We start from the raw sequence: 18578 nt of genomic DNA on the forward strand, positions 1-18578 counted from the left end.
TGGTGGACCAATTAATACTTAATCTTTTCAACTTTCGAAGTTCTTTGAAATTTTGTCAATAAAATTATGTAAAACGTCTGAATGTTATAATATGCGTAAGATAGTATGTAATGTTTATTGGTTTCCATAGCCTAAAAATAAGGTGCTTAATCTAAATCAACATTGATCTTAAGGCTTAAAATTTTGCTTTTTTGTCCCAGAAATTATAGGATTATTACTTGTGTTTCTAAATTGCAAAATGCATTTTTCTATTGCCAACTGCAAAGTGTTTTTTCTAATTGCATGATAAAATTAAAAATTGCAAGTCAATAAAAGTTGAATATTACTTTGAATTATGAGTGGACAAAACAAACAATGCTATTGTATCATTTTTGTATTTTTTATTTTTATAAATAAAATTAATACAATAAAATTAGTTAAAAAAATACATATTGAAATTTGATTTGTTAGAATCTTATACTTAAAACACGAGGTTAAGGTTAAAACCATAGACTGTATATAAAATAATTAATAATAATAATTTTTACAGTCTATGGTTGAAACAGAGAAATTTACATGGAAAGTTCTCTACATTGCCACCTAGAGCAATGAAATGGAATAGCAGCTCAAACTTTAACCTTTGCACTTTGACGTCTGAAATTTTTAAACAGATAAAAATCTTAATAATAATAATATTTTTTTATAGTTCAATATAAAGATTATTGTATTAAAATGAAAGTGATACCAAACACTTGTTTAAAAAAACAACAAAAAAACATCGATGACCTTTAGTTCATTGCTACTACGCATGCGCGATCTCCAAAGGAGACCAGTCGAGGTCGAACTGTAGAATTTCTTTCGTCTTGGTCCAAATTCTACAAAAATGCCTGCCGATTTTGACAAGGACGCGTACCCCGAGCCTCCGCGAAAGACTCCGGCAGTGGATAAACAGACAGCATTACCAAACCCAGCTCTGATCCTGACTAAAGTCTTCTATTACACCGTTGACTTGCCTGTCACCACATTTAGAGGTAAGCTAACCATGCTAACAGGGATAACTGAGCACACAGCTGATTAGGATACATGGAGTTATCCATTGGTTATTCGCACCTACACTGGTACTTAAGTGTAAATAGAACTATTAATATGCTATCAAATTAAATTCTGTCTATAACGTCGTAGCTTAGCTTTGTTATGCTAGTTAGCATCATTCCCAAGTACAGTGTTGCATGGCCTTGACCGGATATGTTTAGCTTCCCTTTGGTAACTTGTTTATTTCTTTATCCAGATGTTGTTGACAGCATTCGGTCGAAAAACAAGATGGTTTACTACCACCAGAAGTTCCGCCGTGTTCCTGACCTGACTGAGTGCCAGGAGGGAGACTACGTCTGCTGCTACGAGGCAGAGATGCAGTGGCGGAGAGATTAGTGAGTGAATGCTGCGAGTGCTATGTGTAAATACTGCAAATTCTAACCCCCAGTGAAGTAAACAGTGTGAAACCATCAGGGTTCAACATACTATGACTTTGACTATGAATCCAGGTTTTATCCTCTTAAATATTTATTTCCCTATATAGTACAAATCAGATGTCATTTCAATAAATGTGCAAGGAAATGATATAAATAAAACTTGGCTTTATTTTAACATTCTAATTTGAGTCAAAAACGTTTTAAGGTAAAACAACGCAACTTTATCTATATAAATAATTCATTTCATTATCATAAATGAACCAATATCACTGAAGTTATACTGAAACAGGGAGTAACTGTTGAAGCAGCAAATGAAAAAAATAAATAAAAGGCAGCTGCTTATTGCCAAAACCTACAAGGGTGACCCAATGCTTTCATCTGCACTCCACAGTAAGGTGGATCAGGAGATTGTGAAGGTGGTTCAGGAGCGTTTGAAGGCCTGTCAGCAGAGAGAAGGCGACAGCTACGTGCAGAACTGCGCCAAGGAGATGCAGCAGTTCGATGAGGTGGCCAAGAACTATCAGTCTCGCTGTAAGTACTCGTGTTTTTATCTTATGTCATAGAAAATGTCAGTTTTATACATTTGTTACCTTGCATTTATTTTTCAAAATTAAAGCACCATTTTTCAGTTTCATTGGGAGACTGACATTTCATATTGGTGTAAATTTAATCTTTTTTTTTCTTTCAGATGGAGACCTGGGTGCATACGCAAGTGGGAGGAAATGTTTAATGAAGCAAAAAGAACGAATGATGGCTGCTCAGGCTCAAAGTGCATAAAAGTTCTAATGTCAAATCCAATAACTGTAAAATAAAGTTTGTGAATAATCTGGAGTTTAGCACTTTGTGATTATTGTAGAAATACATTATTCCAAATGAAGGTAATATGTGCAATATTTATATTGTTGTTAGGTTTCTAAGACTTACCAATGAGGGAAATGGCAAATAAACACAGGTGCAAATGTATTGTTTTCGGTAAGTTGAAATACAGAAAGTCTGAATTAGTTGTCTTAAACTGTTCAACAGTAATTCAAAGTTTTAACCTGAAGGGTAAAAGCCATACAATACCAGCAGTTTATATAATAGCTTCTCTCAGAGTAAAATGCTGTTTTAATTTAAAAACACAATTACCACAGCGACTAGCTCATGATGTCCAGGTGAAAGACAACAAGAGTCTTTGTTTTTCAGAACGTTTATTCAACTGTTCTCTGTACAAAATGTTCAGGAGGTGGGGGGCTGCACTGGCTGGCCTCTCTGCACATTCACCCTGGTGTGAGTCTTAGCCAGATGGTCGGTAAACTCCTACAATCAGGGGAAGAAGAGAAATGTTAGGCACTTCTTACTCTGAAACAAGGAGAATTCAATGTAGTTGTGTACCGACCTGGTAGGGAGACTTTGTGAACACCGTCTCCTTCCAGAGATCAGGGGTTAGGTAGCTGTAAGTCTTGGAGATGGCGTCAAAGGTGGCCTTAGCTGAAGAGGAAAACAGTGATAAGAGACTTTAATAACTGAATCAATGGCAAAGATCCTATTTATTTTTAGGGAGAAATGTTGGTGCAAAAAGGGGAACAGAGAAGACCATAAAAGCATCTTTCTGTCGTGCAAGAACTCAATTTTTTTTCTCCTGAAAACGACAACTCCACCACCACAGAGGTGAAGCTGAGCAGAGCGAGGAGAATCAAACTTTCAAATTTGCCAGGAATCCAGAAGGTGCTTACCAAAGTTTCCAAGCGTAGCAGTGCAGCCCCTAGCTGAGGTGTAGCAGTCATCAATACCAGCCATCATGAGCAGCTTTTTGGGCACAGGGGCCGACACGATGCCAGTACCACGGGGGGCCGGGATGAGACGCACCAGGACAGATCCACAGCGGCCAGTGACCTTGCAGGGCACGGTGTGGGGCTTGCCGATTTTGTTACCCCAATAGCCTCTCCTGACGGGGACGATTGACAGCTTGGCCAAGATGATGGCTCCACGAATGGCTGTGGCAACCTCTTTGGAGCACTTCACCCCAAGACCCACATGACCATTGTAGTCACCAATGGCAACAAAGGCCTGTAGTTCAGAAAGAGGAAAAATAAACAGGTAAAAATGTTAAATTAAGACATTAAATGTAAACTTAACTCAACTAACAAACACACACCTTGAACCTTGTGCGCTGACCAGCCCTGGTCTGCTTCTGGACGGGCATAATTTTCAACACCTCATCCTTCAGACCAGAACCAAGGAAGAAATCGATGATCTCAGACTCCTAAGAGAAAAAAAAGTTACACATAATCAAAATTTTGAACAAGATCCCAGTCCTGCAGTCCAAAACGTCAACTTTGTGTGGTCATGACATCGGGCTCACAAAAGAAGGCAAACTGGCAAGTTGTGTGCACAGCCGAATAATTGTAAAATACATTTAAAACGACTAGGATGAGTCGCTTACTTTGATGGGCAGAGAGTACAGGTAGATTTCCTCCAGGGACTTGATCTTCATGTCCTTAACCAGGCGACCCAGCTTGGTGACTGGAACCCACTGACAAAGCACAGGAGAATTTCAAAGCCTCAATGATGGAAAATGTAAACCTTAGCTAACTAGTTACACAAAATGGGGAAAAGACCGACCTCCTTGTCTTCGGACTTGCCACCCCGAGCACCGCGGCCCCTGCCACGGCCTCTGCCGCGTCCGCGGCCCCGACCACGGCCGCCAGCGCCGAAACCTCCGCGAAAACCTCCTCTACCACCGGCGTCGTCCGCCATTTGCTAAAATAACCAAAAATACTAATTATAACCAATTTAGTTGCAAATTAAAGTCTAGCTATGCGTTTCAATTGTCTCTAAAGCCACGACTACCGCCATGTTCAATGTGTTCATCATCTACATCCACTATTAGCAATCCTATAAACATCTAACATTAAATACGTACAATGTTCAAGAGCATAGCATGTAAACATTACTTTGTGTGTAAAATATATATTTGTAAGATAAAGATGCGTTTGATAAAGGTGGATTTCTTGCTAAAATCAACGGAAGCAGACTGGACTTACGTGATGATTTAAACAGGAAGAAGGCCTGTTCAAGGCCTCGCCGGGTTTTGTCTATTGAAGTTCTCGCGATATTTTCGTTGACACAAAACTTACTCATTACTGCCACCTTTTGGTCAACTTAACAAAAACATGATCAACACCACTTATGAACAAGATAATGAAAACAAACATTTTTGTTTTGAACACTTTATTTACAAAATAAAATATTAAATACATCAGCAAATTCACTCATTTTGAAAAAAAATTATTTTTAATTAAAACACACCTTCAGTGGAGAAATGCAATAGCAGGCTGACATGAATTGCAAGGTTCCTCCTCAGTAATTCCTGTTGCCACTTGGAGTCCCATGAGAACTGCTACTGCTCTCACCTTGCTCATCCCCCTCCACCTCATGCAGATCATCCATCCCCTCCAGGCTCTCACAGATGAGCCCCAGCTGTCTTTTCATATGAGCCATTGTGCTTTGCATCCTCTTCATCTTCCTCTGTAGTGCTGCAGCGATTGCCCTGTGGTTCCTCTGTTTGGCTTCGTACTCTTGTCTCAGCTGCCTGTAGCAGTTGTGGTCAGCCTGGTTGCGGTGGGAGAGTATCGTACCACAGCCCATGCTGCAGGGCTGACTCCAGTGCTCGCAGTGGCGTGCGTGAGTCCCCAGATCTCTGCGGAGAAGCTGCGCCCTGCAGCCTTGGTATGGGCAGGGGATGAGCTCATACAGACAGGTCAAGCTATGGCAATACTGCTCTGAGAGGGAGAACGTCTCTTCACAGCCTCGAATCTCATTTGTACACTGCAAGAACATTAAAATATAACATTAAAAATAGAGAAAATAGAGAAAATAGAACACATCAAGCACAGGTATAGCCATAAATATGGTGAATGTATCACACTTAAGCTATACTTCTGTTATTTGTCAAATTGTTATTTTATTTTTTATTTTGTGTTATTTATTGAGCTTCAAATTGCAATCCTCATATCAGATGTTTATGACTTTCCACATCACTTTATAAAATCAATGAAAAGTATATATTTTGAAGGAAATGTTGGGATTTTTAAGGTTTTCATTGCATCTGTACAAAAATAACAATAACATTACCAATAAAATTAAATATTGTATTAGTTTAAATCCCTAGTTTACACAATTTGTATAATTATGTGAACTGTGACTTAAAATTTTAGATAATGTATGTAACATTGTGAATATAAACATACACACAAAATTACATGTTCGATTAGAAACATTGAATGGGGAACTTGAAGATTGAGATAGACTAGATTCATACCTTGATCTTCATGCGACCGATGGATTTGCTGAGCTTGAACATGACAAAAATCAAACTTGGATTGACGGGTTTTCTGCAGCAAGGGCAGGTCTCCTGTCTGGACAAAATGAAACACAATTTCTTCATTGAAATAATCTACCAGCACCACCCAGCTATACTCTGTGATAAACTCGGTGACACTATAACCTTTTTAGCCACTGTAGGATGCATTTCTTGCAGAAAATGTGGTGGCAAGCAGCTCTCACTGGACATCTGAGGACTCCTTGGCAAATAGTGCAGATCAGATCGTAGTCTGGGGGGTCCACAAACATGTCCACATCATACCCCCCACTTTGTCCTGACACTTCTGGGTCTGCCTGGATAAGGTAAAAAAAAGAACAACTTTATATTTGATTTAGGGCTAAATTAAGTCTAAGTATGTTTTAAAAACGGAAATACGGAAGCTTTAAGTTGTCAAATGTTTTCATCAAAGGCCAACAAAACAGTTGTTCTAGAAACTCATATGTGCTCAATAGCCATTTTCCCCTAAGTTTGTTTAAAACGGGCCAAAAACATATGAAATGGTTTAAAAATATGTACTAAAACTTTAAAAGTTCACAAATATCCAACCAACTCACCATTATGATGTATTTCCCTCACGGTGTTTCCATTGTCGGCACTGTTGTTACTCCATATCGATGTCCCACATGTCACCAACACAACTCACACACCCGTGTTATCAATGCAGCTCACACACGAACATTCCTGACCGGCCGTGAACAGGCACGCGGCAGTGGGCACGCGGCGGTGGGCGTCACCGTCAGGAGTGGAATTGCATAACGGCGATCATCACACAGGAGTCTTTTCCCTGGTTTTCCAGCATCAGAGTCCAGTGACGTGTAGCAAGAAACGACATAATAAAACATGTCTTTTAATTCAAACATTCGTTTAAAAACTAGATTTAACATAAAAAATATATGTGTATGAATGAGTGTTTTTGCAGAATAACTTTTAAATATTGACATTCATATTTATTTATGTATTCAATAGAAAACTGACACGTACAATGTTTAGTTTGTGTAAAAATTAATGTATTGACTATTAATTAATTTTTCAAAATACACTTTATCAGCTTATGACAATTTACAGTTTTTTTAATTTTGTGCATATATAAGTTGGCTTAATCTAAAACAAGCATATATATTTTAATTTGTATTTATTTATTTTAAGATGTTTAAATATGTGACAGTCTTGTTTTCTATAAAAAATGTTGTTGTTTTATTGATATTTCTGCTTATTCATACTAATACGTCTTTCATTTTGTATTTCTAATTATATTTTTTACTTTTGAAAAGTAAAAATACACGAACAAACAAAACAAAAAACCTCACTGGAAACATCTGACCAATCATAGCTTCGTACGCTGTGACGCAAAATGTGCGCGACGCGTCGAGTGAACATGAGGGAGAAGTGTGTTTTTACAGTCAACAAGAGAGATGAGAAATAAATGATTGTATTTTATCAGTACTAAAGTATTAATGCTTTCTAAACTCTAGGAAGCAAAATGGCGAACACAAGCCTTCGGTTTAAAACAAAGTAAGTTTTCTAAAGCTCACTAGCAAGCGTATTAGCTGGTTTGTTGGCTAGCACTAGCGATGCTAAAGTGACGAATGTGGAGGCGAGTTTTAACACATTTTCCTCTTTTTTCAGTTATGCTGTGTCCAGCAAAATCGAACCTTTCTACAAAGGAGGGAAAGTGCAGGTAGGTTAATACTAATAAATATAAACGAATGACAGAGTCCTAAATTTTAGTTAAATGTCTCAACGAACATGTAATTGTTGAATTACCCAAGCTTGCTCTCTAACTTAACTGTGCTTTTTTTTCTCAGATCAGCAAAGATGAACAATACATATTTTGCACATGTGGATCACGTGTCAATGTTTTGGAGATCAGCACAGGCAAGATTGTCCACTGTGTAGAACATGTGAGTTTAAAAGCCCTGCATTTGTTTTATCTGAGCTATAGGTTTAATAATATCCTAAAATAGGGCTGGGATTCACCATCAAAATGCAGAATCGTTTCAATTTTGATTTGCAAGGATGGTTAGATTTACCATTCAACACAGTGTGATTACAGAGGGAATTATTTTTCAAAACGTTTTTCTCAAATTCTGTTTTTAAATCAGTTTTAATAAAAATGACAATTAAATCTTACATTCAAAGCTTTAAAAAAGTTTTTTTTTGCCTCTAACAAAATAGAATCAAGGGATTTGATAAATCAAAAAAATGTTTTCCAAATTTTTTAAAAATATATATTTAAACCCAGCCTTATCCTAAGTGTCAACAATAAAGTCTTTTAAAATTAGTATTTTTTCAACTTTACTCTAATTACGCTTGCAGGATGATCAGGAGGACATCACATCATTTGCATTGAGCTCTGATGATGAGGTAAAGAACGGCAAATAAACTGTATGGTGCCTTTGTGAACTAGCACATGCAAGTTTTTTGTGCATCTTTGTGTGAGGATTTTACTAAACATTTGCTCTATTTCAAATGACAGTTTCTGGTAACAGCGAGTAGAGCTTTGTTGCTAAAGCAATGGGATTGGAGGCATGCAAGCTGCACTCGCTCCTGGAGGGCCATCCACACTGTTCCTGTGGCTAGTATGACCTTTGACTCCACCTCTACTCTCCTGGCAACAGGTCAGCTTTCACTTTGCTGTCACATCATTTCCGGTTTGATGAATTTTCACAATTCCATTTATTCTTTTGTTGTTGATTTGTCTTGCAGGTGGTTGTGATGGTACTATAAAGCTATGGGATGTTGTGAAGCAGTACTGCACTCACAATCTCAAAGGATCATCTGGTGTTGTTCAGTAAGGAGACTTAGCTTTGAGTTTGTTTGTGTAGATCTCCCAAAACCTAACCAGTTTTTATTGTTGTTGTTTTTGCGCAGCCTGGTTCAGTTTCACCCAGACATCAGCCGCCTGCAGCTCTTCTCCTCCTCCCTGGACTGCGGCATTCGGATGTGGGACCTGCGCTCCAGTCAGTGTGTGTGTGTGCTGCAGAGCCACTACAGCTCCGTCACTTCCCTCAGCTTCAGCGCTGATGGGGGCACCATGGTCAGGTACAGCTCGTAGTGAATACACTTCAAATTTAGAGCGTTTTGGATTATGCTTTTTTATTTTTATAAAAAGCTTTAGTTTCAAACTTTTTGACTACAACTGTATCTTGATCTGCTATTGTAGTTCTGGAAGAGACAAGATCTGCACAGTGTGGGACCTTAAAACTCGCCAAGCGAAGAGAACCGTCCCTGTTTACGAGGTAGGATTTGAAAACAAATTTGCAACAAAATCATTTCCCAATTAAATAATTTAAAAACACAAATTTTTATTTGTACAGGCTGTTGAGGGAGTGGTACTTCTTCCCAAAGATTCAGACTTATCACAGCTGGGAGTGAAAAGCAAAGACTTGCACTTCATCACCGCTGGAAGCAAAGGTTTAACACTTAAGATTCTTCTACATATAGAATTGTTAAATATCTGGTTACAAACCTTTATTTTACCTGTAGGTATTCTCAGAGTGTGGGATGCAAGCACTGGTCGTTGTGTCTACACCCAGAAGGCCCCCTCCACCCTCAGCTCAGCCACAGAGGAAGCTGAAGAACAGGACGACAGCCCTTTCAGTCTGACACACCTGTTCTACCTGCCCACCTCCCACAGAGTGGCCACCGTCACTGCAGAACACAACATCCTTCTCTACCAGCTGCCAGGACTCACCACACAGCAGCAAGTAGGTGTTTATGAGGGAAACCTTTGCTTCAGGCAAACTGCAGAATTTCCTCCATTTGTTTCAACAGTTTTTGCTGGTTCCCCAGGGTTAAAAATAAAGCAAAAATGATTTATAACTTGTTGATTTGAATGCAAAAATGTTTTATTTTCTCCTCTTGCAATAATAGTAGGTTTATCCTAAATTTGCTCCTTCTCTCCTGCAGTTTGTGGGCTACAGTGATGAAGTGCTGGATGTGAAGTTCCTGGGTAAAAACGACAGTCACATTGTGGTAGCCACAAACAGCAGCCAGCTGAAGGTGTTCGAGCTGCTCACCAACAGCTGTCAGATCCTCTTCGGTCATACAGGTCAGTCACCAGCAGAGGGCGCCACGTTCCCATCATGCTTTTTGTCTTTATATTGTAAACTTAAAAAAACAGTCTGTGAGCAAAGAAGTTCAGTAATCACTTTATGCCCCAAAGTTTTCTTGATTATTGGAAACTTAAATACAATTATGGATACATGTTGATGTTTTAATGCTGCCAGTTAAATAACTTTATTACACCTTGAATTGTAAAATAAAAGTTTGTGACTTGCTGAGCAGGTTGGATTACCTCCTTTTTGTTTTTCACAGATACTGTCCTCACCTTGGATGTTTTTAAAAAAGGCTTTGTCTTTGCAAGCTGTGGAAAGGTGAACTTTTTTTGGTTTTTCAAAAAAAAACTGCCCCCAAAAAAATGTAAATAATAAAGTGTTTTTAAGCGGGTATTCGTGTGTTCATCTTCAGGACAGGTCAGTGCGCGTGTGGCAGATGGACAGCGACAGCGGTCAGGTGAGCTGTGTGGCTCAGGGCACCAGCCACACCAATGCTGTGGGATCCATCAGCTGCTCCAGGTAGTGCGCCAAATTCCAGTCGACTGACATTTAGCTTTGCTTTCACCCGGTTAATGTTTGGACTGGGAGAACTTTGCACTAACTGGAGGACGTCCGAGTTTCTGTGAGCGTTTTTCACCCCTCTGTCTTTGTCTCCACAGGATGAAAGCCTCTTTTGTTGTGACTGGCAGCCAGGACTGCACTGTGAAAGTGTGGGACCTGCCCCCAGATCTGTCTTCTGGAGACGTCTGTCAGCTGACACCCCGCACCACAGAGAAGGCTCACGATAAGGTAGAAAACCAAACGGTTCACTGGGAATGAAGAGACGGCAATGATGGGTGGATGACAGACAGACAGACAGACAGAGGTGAATGTGGAAGCAGGTGTCCTCTCAGTCTGACCAATGGTGATCATCACATTAAATAAATGCATCACAGATTTTTGTAGCTGCTAATTTTTGAAACTTTATAGTAAAATTGGTGCATGAGAAGTCTAGATTGATATCACTCTGACTGATCTTTTTTGCAAGTCTAAGGGTTTCTTTTGAGAGAATTCCAGAAAGCGTCCGCCTCTTGAGAGGTTGCACGGGGAAGGCATAAACATTTTTTACGTTCGGTTGTTTCCTGCTGCACTCAGACTGACATTCTTGTGGAAATTCCTAATCTAATAAGTTAGTGATGAGTCCAATATAATACAGACAGTTTGAATGAAAATAAATCTGTATCCACGCTATAATTTCATCTTTTTAAACCATTCTTAGTCTCCTATTTATGTAAGCTGCGATTTCTCACACATTTCTCCCCTGCAGGACATAAACAGTGTTGCGGTTTCACCTAACGACAAACTCCTCGCCTCGGGCTCTCAAGATCGTACCGCCAAGCTGTGGTCTTTGACGGGAGAGGGGAATGTTTCCCTGCTGGGGGTGTTTCGCGGCCACCGCCGTGGCGTTTGGAGCGTCATCTTCTCTCCCGTCGACCAGGTTCTGGCCTCCTCTTCTGCAGACGGAACTACCAAGATGTGGAGCCTGCAGGACTTCAGCTGTCTCAAGGTGGGTCACAGCGTGCACGGTGACAACAATCAACTGTGTTGTTTCATGCAACTAAACATGAGATGAAAAAGTCATTTGTTGATGCTTGTTTTTTTTTTATTTTTGGGGAAAATGAAGACGTTTGAAGGTCATGATGCATCGGTACTTAAGTGCATCTTTGTGAGCCGTGGCACTCAGCTGCTCACCAGGTAAATGCAAAGACATTAAGCTCATAGATATATAAAAATACCCTGTATTCATTTAAGCACATTTACCGAAAAAAGTGTTTTTCCTTAGAAAATAGCCTACATTAATAATATGTTTCGTCTGTTTTGGTGCATTTTACAGACAGACATTGCAGTTAAAACACAGTTTTTAAGCTAAGTTGTGTTTGTTTTTTTGCTATCAATGCTTTAGTGGCTCAGATGGTTTGGTAAAGTTGTGGACCATAAAGACCAACGAGTGCGTGAAGACTCTGGACGCTCACCAGGACAAAGTGTGGGGTCTCCACGCCAGCCGCAAGGACGACAAGATGGTGACCGCCTCTGCAGACTCCAACATCACAGTGTGGGCTGTAAGTGGGATTGTTGATATTAGTCACTTTTCATATTCAGATAGAATTTTATGATTTTACAAAAGTTTAAAACTTTTTTTCTTGTTTGTTGTGCCTGAAAGCACACAAAGCATAAATAATGAGCTTTGTGCCAACAGGACGTGACAGAAGCAGAGCTTGCAGAGGAGCAGGCCAAGCAGGAAGATCAAATCCTGAAGTGAGTTCAGCACGTCCTCTTTTGTTTTTCGTTTTGAAACTTTAATCTTGTGTCATAGTTTAGGCCAATTTTCCATTGTCTGGATCTGCGGCGTCAGGATGAAAACCCAGTTAGTGGAATGTTACGAGTGTTGTTGCTGCATTTTCTTTTATGATCACAGCTACTGTCAAAATGTTAAATATTTTCAGTGTGTTCTTGCAATTGTGCAAGTCAGGGATTCTGACAATTCTCACAAGTCATTATAGCAACATCAACCTCAAATGACTTGGTATGTTTTTTATCTTGGGTTTACTTTTAGCCACAGGAAGCTGATACTTTTAAAATAGTAACATTGGGTTGTTTGAGTTCACTAAATACCAAGATTAGCTTGATGCATTCAGAAAAAGCTGAAAATACAAGTTAAACGTTAGTTAGATGAGCAACTTTAATGTTCGTCCCACCTTTAAATCTATCAATTTTGCATTTTTTTGCCAATTTTTTTCCAAAAATGTTGTTTTCTAGGACATAGTTTCTGCATCATAAATTTGCCTCTAAGTTATTGGCGTGGTGTAAGCCTGCCCCCACTTCCCATCACCCATCTGTTAACATGTTCTCCTGCTAGCTTACAGCCCCTCACATCCTCAACCTAAAATTACTGCTGCAATAAAAATGGTGAGCAATATAGAGCGGAGCAGGGAGCTTGTGGACGCCCAGTGAATTTTCAACACAAATATCATCTTTTTTAAACTGCATTTTTTTCATGTGCTCCTGATTTACAGCTATTTGAATAAAAATACTCAGAAATGCAATTTTAAGCCTAATTCTATATGTCCTCCATCTTGACAAAAATGCCATAAAACACCACAAACAGAATTTTCAGTCACTTAGGTTTAACTTTAGCCCCCAAGTTGCTGGACTACCTTGAAAATAGTAATATTGAGGTGTTTGAATTAATTAAATGTAATAAGTTTAGCTTCAAAAATCCTGATAATTAGATTAGATTAGAAATTATTTATTTTAAGCAATCAAAGCAAGAATAATGCGTAAACAATTATTAGAGATTTACATCCGTACAAAGTCATGTCAAACACAGAATAATTAAGCATAAAATTATAGATAGCTTGAAAGGGAATGGGGGGGAGCAAACTGATAAAATCCCACCCCAGCTCTTATCATTATCCGGTTCATAACTTCTAATCTGATATTTATACCTTACCAACACAGATTCAGGTCATTAAGAATCTTTATGTATCAACAAATCCCATGATTATGTAAGTACACGTAACGCTATTTCAGAATTCTTCATAGCAAATGCAGATCAAGTATTAAAAATCAAAAATATGAGCAGATTATTTTTCGTTAGAAAAAACATAAATAATAATCTAATATTAGTTGTTAGTTCAATGAGCAACTTGAGTAGAGAAAGTGTCAGCTGTGCTTACGTGTCGGTTTTTATGCCACTGTGTGAACATTCACAATTTATTCTATAAACGTTGTGCTTGTGTGTAAAGGCAGCAGGAGTTGTCCAACCTTCTCCATGAGAAGAAGTACCTCAAGGCTCTGGGTCTGGCCATTTCTCTGGATCAGCCTCACACGACGCTCACTGTAATCAAAGGTAGAGTTTCCCTTCAGTCTCAACCAAAGTATTTCTGCATTTCTTTGTGACGTCTGCCTCTCCTTCACAGTTTTCCTCCTGGCCTTCTGCCAGTCTCATTCCGCACGAACACTCACTGACTCATTCAAGCATTGAGGTGTAAATGACATGACTCTTATTCTCCCTCACTCAGGAGTGTAAAGTCGCACACAAAATAAAAAGTACTGTTGGAACAATAGTTGTTGACATGTCATTCTGACTGAGGCTTTTGTCAAAGTGTGGTTAGAAAAACCAGATTTTATTTATCTACAAACGTGATTTATTTGTGGAAAGATGTCAAAACTGCAGAGAAATCCCTTTTATTTGGAAATTTAAGAATCGTTTCAAATCTGTTACTTTTGCTTCTAGCTATTCGTAGCGGAGAAGATCGCTGCGAGCTGCTGGAGAACACCTTACTGAAGCTGCGTGTCGATCAGAAAGGTAACTTCATAAGAGCTCTCCAAATGTATAAAATATTTATATCCCTAAGAAAAAAATGTTAAAGGTAAAAAAAAAGAGAGATAATGAATTGTGAGGCTTCTCTCGTCTGACGTTCGGCTTTTCTCCCTCAGAGTCGCTCCTGCGCTTCTGTGTGGTGTGGAACACCAACGCCAGGAACTGTCAGGACGCTCAGGCTGTCCTCCAGGTGCTCCTCACACACCTGCCGCCCGAGGAGCTGCTGCAGTACCAGGGAGCCCGGACCCACCTGGAGGGTCTCATCCCATACACAGGTAAGCGAGGAGGGCGGGGCTTCCTGTCCCGGGGTGCAGAAAGAGTGTCCCACACACATCTGTTTCCTAGAAACTTCCCTGCCAAACCAACATAATTCTTGCAGTTTTGCCATGGGGAAGATGGCAGGGAAATTCTTAAGTGACACTTTTTTTGGTCAAATTTCCTTTTGCAATTAGCACAGGGACTCTTCCACAACTCAAGCATAAATTAAACAAAACTCAAGTGAAGTTATGAACACTCCAAATCATCACATATTTCCTTTCATCTATAAGTGATAGATAAATGAACTCATTTGATGGTATTTTTGTTTTTGTCCTGCAGAGAGACACATGCAGAGAATCGGCCGCCTGCTGCAGGCGTCCATGTTCCTCAACTACATGTGGCAGAAAATGAGGGTGGCTGGAGCGCCGACCAGGTGGGAGATCGTCTGTGTAGCTCTGAGATTGACAACCAACTTTTATAGTCAGTCAGAACTGACGTGCAGTTTGTGCTTCTTCAGTTTGTGTCTGAAACTGACTTTGACATAAAAATCCTTCAGTTTCTGTGCTCAGTGCTGCATCGTTTGCAACACTTGTCTCAATAAAGTTTTATAGCTGTTTAATTTTTCAATTCCAGCATGAGCAACGATGAAGAAATGGACACGACTCCTCTTGCACAAACTGTCTTCTTCATTGACAAAGACAAAACGTCGGGCGGCGCTCCCGATGAACAAAACCAAGAGGAGGACAGCGACGGCGAGGCTGACGAGGAGCCAAACAGCCACATGGAGCAGGATGAAGACGACGGGGAGGAAGTCAGCTCTGCCAGGAAAGCATCGACCAACACGCAGGAAGTAAAAAAGGAAGAGAAGAAGAAAAGAAATGGTGTTCAGCTTTCTGAAAGCGAGGACAGCTCTGAGGAGGAAATCCTGGAGGATGACCAGACAACTTCAGGAACTGTAGAAGTGATGAAAAAGCTCAGGGTTTTTCCCAGCACACTGCCCCAGATCGTCAGCTGATGGATCGTAGCAGAAATAAAAGGAAACCATTTCTTTTTTTACCCTGATATAGCAGATTAAAGCTCTTTTCCGTAAAAATCCTTGTGGTTTCCTCATTGTCCCATTGTGTGTGATTTAATCTCACACGTATAAACAGAAATAGACTTCCTTTTTAAAAGTAATCTCTTATGAAATCGATAAAAGGACCTGAGGGGACAGACTGGAAGAAGAAACAGTTGCCGAACATGTGGCCATGTGCCAGGATTTAATTCTTCCTGTAACATCCTAAACTGTTTCTTCACACAAAAATGTTGTGCGTGCACATATCTTATGTTCTTCGTGCAAATGTTTATAAAAAAAATCAGATTATTAGGATTTTCAAGTGGGATTATTACAACCAAAGATTAAAAATATGAAAAAGCCAAGATATAGAATCTTGTATAAGATATATAAAACCATTTTTAGAAATTGAGTTACAAAATTACATGCTATTTTGTCTTAACCTTATTTTTTTCTTCTTTTACTTCTCCTTGAGGTGAAACTACTTTTTATGTAACAGAAACGAGTAATTGCCAATAAAGGAACCTGCTTGAACTCATGTTCCGGTCAACTGCTGAGGGTGAATTTTTACCATTGAATCCGACCTGCATGTTTCCGTGTGTCAAACGGGTTTTTTGAGTTTCAGTTTGAAGTTTATTGATTTAAATTCATGTTATCTGTTACAAATTTGGTGTCTTGGAGTTCAAGATGGGTTGGGTTCAGCTGGTAAGGATTTTTTTTTTTTTTTTGAAGATTGAATCTTCTGTTTTCGGAAGGAGATGCCAGTTTCAGTCTTCAAAATTTGTTTCTGAAATATTTGATTTTTTTTATGTAACATATAATTAACTCAAGTTTAGGAAAATATCACAAGGTCAAACTGATCATCAGGAATGTTGGCTAATTTTAATTTTAAATGCAAATAATTGTCTCATAAGCAACAAGAAGATGGAAAAGTAAAATATACAGCGGCTGACATGGCACGATTAGATTTAAAAGTAGCATCTTTAAAATAGATTGTTCCACATTTCCAAATAGTTTAATGTTATATAATCCTTTAATTTACAATCATTTATATATTTTGAAATAAAAAAATATATTTAAATCTTTAGTATTGAATCAATATGATCTCCAAAGGTGCTACAATTAAACATGTTAATGTCCTCAATTTCGTACGTCGTTAATTTAATTCAGATTTTTATAAATCAGTACACTTCTAAAAGAAAATTCAAGAAACATTGGCTTTGATTCATTTTTGGAGAAATTATTGTTGCAATAATTGGTCGACTTTAGGAACAATAGTAGATATTGAATCCACGCAGATATGGGAATAAAACTGACTGGGCTCCTCTTTTAAAGAAACTATTCTAGTCATCATTGTAAATGAGGAATTGTTCTCAACTGATCATCCTGTCAAAATAAAGGTTAAATAAATAAAAGTAGATCTTTTTTTTCTTGTAGTTCTATTAGTTTTTCATGTCTATGTTGTTAGTTTTTTCTAAGTTAACTCTGTTTACCATCATACTTTTTTTTGCAAAATTGTATTCATTATTATAACTTTGTGTTTGTTTGTACATAAACTGATATATAAATGTGTGTACGTACTGTATATATGACCAAAGACTCAGAAGCAGCTTACTTTTCATTATTTAATGTCACATAAAATATACTTCTTATTTATACTTTATACAAAAATCCCAGCTGGTGCAAACTTGTGCTTTTTGACTTGCTCAGTTTCAAAATCCATATTTTTCTGACAGCTTTGTGCAGCGTTTATGTCATTAAATCCATGAATGTTAGATCTCAAAAAAACAAAAACAAAACATTAACATTCACTGTAGCTAAACAAAGTAAAAATAAACCAAATGGTACAATTATGGAATATGTATTTGTACTATAGGAGTTATACTTCACACTGAATTTGCTTGACAATAACACATGTTTACACATATTTCTGCAAAAGCATCAATAAGACAGAGTGTTTCCACTATGGAAAATGAACTAATTATGCAGCATTTTTCAATTATGTCTGTGCTCATTTTAAACTAACAAAAGGTTTTAATAAAATAAAATAAAAATATTGACATTTAAATATTATTGTCTTTACATGAAATTTAGCTGTATCCTTTAATATTTTTCTACAAAACAAAAACAAAAGTAAGTCTCTTATGTTATGAGCATAAGAAAGGATCTCAGCGGCTGACGATCTCGCTCGGTACAGGTGAGACGTTGCCTCTGTCGGCGTTCTTGCGGGTGACCGTGGTGCAGCGGCTGAGGATCTCCCTGGCTTGTGGTCTGGGTGGCACTTTGGGCGACGTGGGGACCTTGTAGAGGCTGGGGTCAGAGACACTTGGGGTCAACCGCACTTCTGTGTTGCTCGTTGGACTGAGGTAGGTATTCATCAGGGGTGGAGGGGTGCGGCTGAGGTACGGCGCCCTGTCATCGGCGCCGGGGGTCAAACTCACTGAAGAGGAGGAGCTGCCATCGCTGAAGCTGTCCCAATCTAGAGTTTCCTCTGAGTTTGCTGAGATGCTGAACCTCTTTTGACCCTCCGTCTCCACCATGATGATGGGAGGGGAGTGTATTGTTGGTGTGGTAGTGGGGGAGTGATTGGCGGGCCGGACCGCTTGGTCTTCTGAGGGCTGGGATTCCTGCAGCACAGACATGGAATGGGACCTCTGCATGTTCCCTTCTTCAATTCTATTAGGGGCAGGGGTCCTGGTGAGTGGCAGTTGCAGCAGGTTTCCATGGGAACGGCTGTGATGGGACTGCTGCTGCAGGTCTAGGGCTGGGGTGAAGACTGAAGCAGACCTTTGTCTGTCGTGTTGCAGGGGGGCCATGTGAACTTTAGGGTGGTTATACGGCTGCAGGTACATGGCAGGGATGTAACCCACCTTTCCTTTGTTGCTGTCAAAGGACAAAAACGAGAAAAAAGTGAGTTTCAACTTAAAACTAGTTACAGTACTAATACTAGAATTTTTTTTTTCAGATGACATTTTACTGCTAAAACCAAAAATCTTAATTAATCGATTTAATTTTAACCTGAATGTCAATA

General features: G+C 39.1%; 5 protein-coding genes across 5 annotated transcripts in view; 2 read left to right on the forward strand and 3 right to left on the reverse strand.

The window, feature by feature from the left end:
* Positions 1-763: 763 nt before the first annotated feature.
* Positions 764-2284, forward strand: ndufb10 (NADH:ubiquinone oxidoreductase subunit B10). The gene is made up of 4 exons (XM_024272371.2): positions 764-1010; positions 1268-1406; positions 1840-1979; positions 2137-2284. The coding sequence occupies exons 1-4, from the start codon at positions 863-865 to the stop codon at positions 2223-2225; spliced, it is 516 nt and encodes a 171-aa protein (XP_024128139.1). The 5' UTR covers positions 764-862; the 3' UTR covers positions 2226-2284.
* Positions 2285-2621: 337 nt separating this feature from the next.
* rps2 (ribosomal protein S2) lies at positions 2622-4613 on the reverse strand. The gene is made up of 7 exons (XM_024272368.1): positions 4475-4613; positions 4053-4190; positions 3874-3963; positions 3586-3693; positions 3164-3497; positions 2827-2918; positions 2622-2747 (listed from the first exon to the last, which is right to left on the reverse strand). Exons 2-7 carry the CDS (start codon positions 4185-4187, stop codon positions 2667-2669), a joined length of 840 nt encoding a protein of 279 aa, XP_024128136.1. The 5' UTR covers positions 4188-4190; positions 4475-4613; the 3' UTR covers positions 2622-2666.
* A 43-nt stretch (positions 4614-4656) lies between these two features.
* Positions 4657-6613, reverse strand: rnf151 (ring finger protein 151). The gene is made up of 4 exons (XM_024272369.2): positions 6369-6613; positions 5938-6107; positions 5752-5848; positions 4657-5258 (listed from the first exon to the last, which is right to left on the reverse strand). The coding sequence occupies exons 1-4, from the start codon at positions 6369-6371 to the stop codon at positions 4791-4793; spliced, it is 738 nt and encodes a 245-aa protein (XP_024128137.1). The 5' UTR covers positions 6372-6613; the 3' UTR covers positions 4657-4790.
* A 534-nt stretch (positions 6614-7147) lies between these two features.
* On the forward strand, positions 7148-15588 carry tbl3 (transducin beta like 3). Its single transcript, XM_024272332.2, has 23 exons — positions 7148-7326; positions 7441-7492; positions 7620-7715; positions 8131-8178; positions 8291-8432; positions 8521-8605; positions 8686-8856; positions 8978-9053; positions 9132-9228; positions 9301-9521; positions 9724-9865; positions 10132-10190; positions 10285-10391; positions 10532-10661; positions 11179-11418; positions 11536-11606; positions 11815-11971; positions 12109-12167; positions 13658-13761; positions 14149-14220; positions 14352-14510; positions 14833-14926; positions 15127-15588. Exons 1-23 carry the CDS (start codon positions 7295-7297, stop codon positions 15506-15508), a joined length of 2796 nt encoding a protein of 931 aa, XP_024128100.1. The 5' UTR covers positions 7148-7294; the 3' UTR covers positions 15509-15588.
* A 1570-nt stretch (positions 15589-17158) lies between these two features.
* The window catches only part of noxo1a (NADPH oxidase organizer 1a), a 4824-nt gene continuing 3404 nt past the window's right edge, over positions 17159-18578 (reverse strand). Inside the window, exon 8 of the mRNA XM_036213275.1 lies at positions 17159-18430. Within this exon, the coding sequence (XP_036069168.1) occupies positions 17716-18430 (715 nt within the window). The 3' untranslated portion in view covers positions 17159-17715. The remainder of the gene's footprint in view (positions 18431-18578) is intronic.

Source organism: Oryzias melastigma, linkage group LG8 (genome assembly GCF_002922805.2).
Source record: "Oryzias melastigma strain HK-1 linkage group LG8, ASM292280v2, whole genome shotgun sequence".
Taxonomy (NCBI): Eukaryota; Metazoa; Chordata; class Actinopteri; order Beloniformes; family Adrianichthyidae; genus Oryzias; species Oryzias melastigma.